The sequence below is a fragment of the Cavia porcellus genome, unplaced genomic scaffold (genome assembly GCF_034190915.1).
Source record: "Cavia porcellus strain 051 isolate PalLab524CR breed Dunkin Hartley unplaced genomic scaffold, mCavPor4.1 scaffold_6, whole genome shotgun sequence".
Classification (NCBI taxonomy): domain Eukaryota; kingdom Metazoa; phylum Chordata; class Mammalia; order Rodentia; family Caviidae; genus Cavia; species Cavia porcellus.
In genome coordinates, this window is record NW_026947489.1 from 51,619,810 (window position 1) to 51,627,267 (window position 7,458).

Consider the following 7,458-nt stretch of genomic DNA (forward strand, 5'->3'; position numbering starts at 1 on the left):
CACTAATAATAAAATAAAAATACCATCAAGAACATGTTCTTCAGTGCTAATGCTATTTTAATGACAGGTTTGACTCTGTAAACAAATCAAATAAATTATATACCATTGTTAAAAGTAACTATGAGAATGTATTACTATCTGAAACTATTTGTTCACTGCTCCAAATTATATGCTTGCCCTTTTAAATGAGAGTACCAGAAATGGATTATATCTTCATAATGTAAATCACAATAAAATTATTATAAAATTTAAATTACCACGATAAAATTACATTATTAAAAGACCAATAAACTCCAGATGTTGTTTTATAAATATTATTCGATCCCCAGTACCGATAAAAAAGAAAAAGACAATAAATAAATAAATAAATAAATAGAACTTCTTGAGAAAAATTGCTATTTTCTGACTGGAGTACAGACTCTCACAGTTGGACTGGAAACCTCTGGTCATATCAGAAGAGAAAAAGTGTCCAAAAGAATGGAATCAAGGGAAAGGCACTGAGGAATTAATCTGAGAGGTCTGAAAGTAGGAAAATGAAGCACCAAAGGAAAATGATGAAAATTCCACAAGTCCAAAAATGATCAGTAGATACATAGATAGATACACAGTCACAATACAGTCATCGATTAACAAGTATAAAACCAATGACAGAGATAAGACTATACATTTTCAATCATTCTTACTAATAACTCAGTCAGGAAAGATAATCAATAAATGTTAAAACTAGAGAATAAAAAACTAGTAATCAGCTCCTTTATGAGGAACAAAGCACTTAAGCAATCATTTTATTAGATGCTCCACAAATTAATTAGGGAAAAAGAATAATTATAGAGATATCTTGGAATCAACTTTTTTACCAAGTGACCAAATTAGTTTCCCCAATAATGGGACAGATTAACATGGTTCACCCACTCATAATATACCCTGGACAGTTTTCTTTTCTGCAGAAAGCGAATAATGTGAATCAAAATTTAAGAACCATTGTATATTCTCAAGTTGAAGGACTTTCTACCACAGTCTACTTTTAAAAAAATCAATTCCTGGAAATGCATAAAACATCTGAATAAGAAATCTAAGTGACATGAGATTAAAGAGTGGTAACACTCTACTGTATTACTTAGTCTTATATTAGGCCTTGGGTAAATAATAGTGGGAAAAGCACACGGATATGAGAGAAAACAAACACATCAGTAATAAGATTACTTATTATTTAATAATTATATTGTGGTTAAATTAGGGAATGTCCCTTTTCTTGGTGAAAAAAATGAGACATTTAGGACTGAATGGACACCAGCTCCACACTTCAATTTCAAATGGCTAAAAACATTAAGTACATAAAGGGAAATAGTATAAGACAAAATGCCATACCAGCATTTGCTGAATCTGAAGGTACATGGGAGTCTGCCTAATTTTCTTACATTTTTATATGTTTAAATATATTTCATAGTAAAATTTTTTTAAAGTATAAAATCCAACAGTGGGGATGATGTCAAATAGGATTAAGCCCTCAACCTTTTGCCAAACTCATATTGAAAATGTAAATCCAACTTTCACTGATTCCCTGCACTGACATTTTTGTTATTCTTTATCACTTGACAGAACATCATTGCTGCATGGGAGCCAATGAGTCCTGGGTCACTGAGTCCCTCTTGGTGGGATTCTGGCTCAGCACAGAGATGGAGGCTCTCCTCTTCTGGATCTTCACCCTGTTGTACACCATCAGCATCCTGGTAAATGGCATAATTCTGGGACTCATCTACCTAGATCCCAGACTGCACACCCCCCTGTATTACTTCCTCTCACACCTGGCTGTCCTTGACATGTCCTATGCATCCACCAATGTCCCCAAGATGCTGGTGAACCTCATGAGCCACACGAGAACCATTTCCTTTGGTTCCTGCATAATGCAGACATTCCTGTACTTGGGCTTTGCTGCCACAGAGTGCCTGGTTTTGGCGGCAATGTTTTATGACCGATACGTGGCCATCTGCCACCCACTCCATTACACTGTCATCATGAGCTGGAGAGTGTGCATGGCTCTTGCTGTCACTTCCGGGTCTTTTGGATTTATTCTCTCTATGGTACACGCTATTCTCCTGCTGAGGCTGCCCTTCTGTGGGCCCTGGGCTGTGAACCACCTTTTCTGTGAGATCCTGTCTGTCCTCAATTTGGCCTGTGGTGACACTTGGCTCAACCGAGTGGTCCTCTTGGCTGCTTGTGTTTTTGTCTTAGTTGCGCCCCTCTCTTTAATGCTTGTGTCCTATGTGAACATCCTCTGGGCCATCCTGAGGATCCAGTCAAGGGAGGGCCGTGCAAAGGCCTTCTCCACCTGCTCCTCCCACCTCTGTGTGGTCGGGCTTTTCTTTGGCATAGCCATACTGGTTTATATGGTTCCAGACTCTAATCAACGAGAAGAGCAGGAAAAGATGCTGTCGCTATTTCACAGTCTCTTTAACCCAGTGCTGAATCCCATCATTTACAGCCTGCGGAACACTCAGATGCAGGCTGCCTTCCACAGGGCTTTGCAGAAGAGAACCACAGGAGGGACGGCAAGCCAGACTGTTGGCTTGGTGTAGCCTTCCTCTTAAAACACGGATTGTGGAATCAAAAACTCAGAAAAATTCCCTCATAGAAGTTTGCTATATGAATAGTAATAGCTCAAATAGAATTTGAACTTCTTTCTTTGATTTTATTGATTTTTTATGCTCAATTTCATTTGTATCCCTTCTCATCTACATTACTTCATTTCTTTCTTTTTTTTTTAGTCTGATTTCGAAGGTCTGAAAACAGAGCAAAATGACAATAGCAACAGTTATTATAATTTACCCAACTATATCATTTACATTTATAAATTTTGTAGTTATGAATTTCATTACATTCACACTATAATAAAATATAACTTGTACTTTAGTATTATAAGTTACAGTTGCCTGTTGAAAAGTGTCAGTGGTGGCAACCCTCTTGGGACATTTTCTGTCTCTCTGTCAGACAGAAGCTTTCTTTCTCTCAATAATATGTTCCGTTCTTAACTTCCGTTGTGTTTAAAATTCATTCTTTGATTTTATAACACCTAAACTCATATCAGACATCTAGTAGGTTTAGAGTTTCTCTCCCTTATATCATTTGAATATCTTCACAGAGCTCAATGAATGGAGACATGAGCAATACAATGCTGAAGTCATATTCCTTTGGAAACATATATCAGTGTTGGAATATGTTTGATTCCTAACATGTTGAAAACGAGCCATTTGATATTTCTCTGCATATGTGCGGGGCTACCTACTCCCCCAGAGACAAAATGGAATACAGAGACTTAAAGCCAAATGCCTACCCAAGATGAAAATGCCTGGTGTCTAGCCAAGACCTTTAGATAAACCCTCCATAAGTACTTCTGACTGGCAGTCAACAACTATGACCCGCTTCAGCCTGGAGAAATCGCCCTACACTCCTTAACAACAGTTCACAGTACATCCTCACAGTGGGAAATACTGTAGACAATTAAGTTAGGTAGAAATATTATAGGCACTCAGTCAGGGCTGGGCCCTAGAAAAGCCAGTGCTGGAGACCAGAAGCCATATAAATATGGGGAAAAACAAATGCCTCCCACAGTGGGCCAGATCCATATCTCAGGTTAAAAGACAAACATACAAACACATCAGGGATTTATATTCCAAATAGATATGGTCACCTTGAGGAAGCCAGAAGGAGCCACTAACCCAGCCCCCTATGAAGAGGTGAAGGCCCTATTCGATGTTCATGCCCATTTGCTACATCAGTTGCTACCCATTGGCTCCCAATTTAATCAGCTTTGCTTGAGAAATTAAATTCATAATCTTATTGGTTGACCATGGATCTGTCCCACCTCATGCCAGCTTGTCTGGCAAGTTCCCATTTTTCCCACTTTGAATCTGTCTCTGCTCACGATTTTGCTGTGCAAAAAGCCCTTGAAAAGGCAGGGTCCTTGGCACTGCACTTGGGGTCCCTTCTCTTTTGGACAGAAGTTTTCTTTCTCTCAGTAAATATGTTCTGCTCTTTTTAAAAAGGAATACAATGGCAATGGAGTGTAAATCTAGCTTTTGGATTGAATTGCAACATTGAAAATTTGTCTTATTTGGATAGTGGGAAAGGGGAGAATGCTATTATCTCATGTTATTTGAATCAATTTTTTACTATTTCATTCCAAATCACTTACTTTCTAATAAATTAAACTTAAAGAAAGCAGAAATAAATGAAATAATATGCATTAAAATGGATATAAGTGAAATTTAAAACAGAAAATCAATAAAATCTATGAAAATACTGACTACTGTAAACTAACTGGAGTATATTAACAGACTACTGTTAAACTAACTGGAATACAAAAAGGCCTCAAATTATTAAAATCAGAGATGTAAAGTAACATCACGATCAACCTTTATGCAAAGGATCATCACAGAATAATAGAACGAACTCTCTGTCAAAAATCAGAAACCAAGATAGAAGGACAAATTTCTAGAGAAAATACCAACCCACTTGAAAAATGGTATTAAAAAATTTGTAGTAAGTAAAAAGGCTCAATTAGTAATTTTAAAGCACAAGCAAAGCCATGGACCATATTTCTGGAGTAACGTATGCTTAATTTCAGGAAAAATTGCTGCTACTTCTTCATAAACATCTTTCAAAACATAGGAAGCAAACAGAAGACTTTTGAAACCCATTCTTTAAGGTCAACAGCACTTTTATGAAAGATATTATAGGAAATGAAAGCTATGGACCAATATCTTTATGTACATAGATGTGACAATCCTCAGGACTAGAAAAACAATCCATCAGCAAACAGCAAAAAGATTAAACACTATAACAGAGTGAAATTGATTCTAGTGATGCATTGTTTTTTTTAACATTCAAACACAGTATAATACACTATGTTACCTAAATAAATTACCTACAGGAGTCAGACTACAGCAAAATAAAATACCTAAAGAAATTATGATCACTCATCTAACACAATTAAAACATTTGACAGTTCCAGTGCCTTTTTATGTCTTTCAACAAAACAGAAACAAAGCAGCTTCTTCCATTTTATAAAGCCAGATGTGAAAGCCATAGTAAGATTATAGTAAACCACGCTGACTGCTTTTCCCATAAGATGAAAGGAATATGATCAAAGATGTTCACACTTATTCTGTTGAGCCTTGCCTTGGAAGGCAAAGTAAGGGCAATTAAGCAAGAGGAAGAAATAAACAGCATTCGGTTTTAAATGAAATGAGTAAAAGTATATTGTCAAGTAACATGATCTTGTATAAAGGAAATCTTAGAGAACCTGCTGAAAATCATTTACACCTAACTAATTTAGAAGGTTGCAAGGGAAAAGCTCTACACAGTAAAATCAGTTGTGTTTCTATCAACACACATGGATGTTCCTTACATTGTTATTTATGAACATACGATATTGGGGATCCCCCTAATTTCCTATGATAGATCAATGATGAACTAAATTAAGATGAGTTTAATAGAAACAAGACTATTGCAAAAGACAATAATAATAATAATACGCTTATAATACACTGTTCATTTAAAAATCCTCTTAGTAATCTCCTGTAGGATCTAGTCCATTTTTAAAATATATGCATACAAAACTTGGCTATAAACTAAAATATCAATAGTTATTTCATTTGCAATATGAATAATTTTAATTTTTTGGCAATCACTTTATCTCATCAATTTCTAGAATGTAATATGTAATGAAAATAGCGACCACAAATTATCTAGAGCATCAGGTCTCCCATTTCAATGCATTTAGAATTGATTTTTTAAATTAGCAAATTAAAAGTTTAATTCATGAACAAGAACAAAATTAAATATTTAATAGATAATGCTTTATTTTAAATTGAATGTGCTTTTACAGGTGCTTCCACAAAATAAATATTTTTTCAAAATAGGATCTCATAGCCATCTAATTCTTTAATAGTGAAATGCAAGAGGAGCAGGCAATGGTCACAGAATTCATCTTACTGGAACTTGAGCTGACACATAACTTTAAGGCAATGGATTGTGAACAACACCCTGCAGAAGTGAAATGCTTATCTCCACAGAAACACTGTAATTGTAGCGTAAGCCTATGCTGATGGGTGAATTCATAGATTCATTCCCATCCACAGTTTTTGAGAGAATAGGAAGCGGTCATCTGCTTTTACAGAACTTCATCCATGCCCCAAGCATGGGACTAGACACTGTCAAGGAAGGGAAACACTCAACAGTGAAGTGTGAGTGTTTCATTCATTTTTCTAGCCTGCTGAACAAGCTGTAGGTCTTCCAAGTCACTAACATGACTGCCCACTCATCTTCAGACCAGTGTCCAAGTATGTAAGGTTTGAGTTTCCATTGAAAATGATCTAAAGACTAAGACCTTGGAAATCATTCATTCTTCTGCCTGCCTCAGAGTGGATAAAACAGACTACAGGAAAAGGAATACAGCTCCAGGGATTCAATTTATTTCACTGTGAAATAATAATCAGACACAGATGTTTCCATCTCCCAAGTGCCTTCAGAATGTTTGAGACCGGAATAACATAAAGATTCATGAAAATCTAAAAATTTGCATATTTGGGAGTCTTAATAGTGATCCAATCACAAGTTAAGGCCTTATATGGTCACAACTTCTAGTTATGAATATACTGGCTATTCATTGCCTTGACAACTAATGATCTCACTATCTCTACAGCTTCCTCAGAGACAGAAATGGACTCAATTCTCTGTAGGCTACAAGAGTAATGATGGTGAAGTTCTTTAATTCTCTACAGGAAATGTACTGGGACAAGAGAGATCTATTTTCTCATGTGTTGTGTAAAGCTCTCTCAACAATTTTGGAAGGTGTTCTCCGGAAATGATGAATTAATTAAACTCCTCCTTCCAAAAACAAGTTTGAAGAGCCAAATCCTTCCTGGAATGTTCTCAGACAAGCAGCAAGATATCTAGGACTCTCAGTAAATTCAGCCACATTGCAAAAATGTTAAAATGTTTTCCTATTCTTTGTGAAGACTCATTGAAGTCTTTAATACAACAACCATCTCTACCCATCCAGATTTCCTAATCGTCTTTGTGAGTTCTGGTCCAATGTAATTTAATGTCTTGTCTTCTTTGTCTTTAATGTTTTTGTACACTTTTATTGTCACACTTCTATGTCATGCAGAAGTACATTTATATTCTCTCATTGCTCAAATTCTGCTCATTAATAATTTAGTATAATAGGATAATCTGATTAAATTAATGGTCAGGATTATAACAATGTCACTTTAATCAATATGTCATTGGTTATTCTTGACTGATAATTATTTTTTAAGGGAAGAGACATATATGTACAAATAACATCCTGGTAAAAGCTTAATATTAACAAAATTTTTTAAAAAGAATTGTGCATAAAGTGTCACATACTGAAGCAAGTCAAACAGTTTTATGATGTCACACAACCTCATGAGC

The 7,458-nt window shown here is 35.7% G+C and overlaps 1 protein-coding gene across 1 annotated transcript; it reads left to right on the top strand.

Moving 5' to 3' along the window:
• The first annotated feature begins 1,613 nt into the window (after positions 1 to 1,613).
• LOC100722840 (olfactory receptor 2A2-like) lies at positions 1,614 to 2,611 on the top strand. Its single transcript, XM_063249703.1, has one exon. The coding sequence runs from the start codon at positions 1,614 to 1,616 to the stop codon at positions 2,574 to 2,576; it is 963 nt and encodes a 320-aa protein (XP_063105773.1). The 3' UTR covers positions 2,577 to 2,611.
• Positions 2,612 to 7,458: the final 4,847 nt, after the last annotated feature.

What these genes read in the sequence shown, in the direction of transcription:
- LOC100722840 (XM_063249703.1), top strand. Translation starts at nt 1,614, where the DNA reads ATGGGAGCCAATGAGTCCTGGGTCACTGAGTCCCTCTTGGTGGGATTC.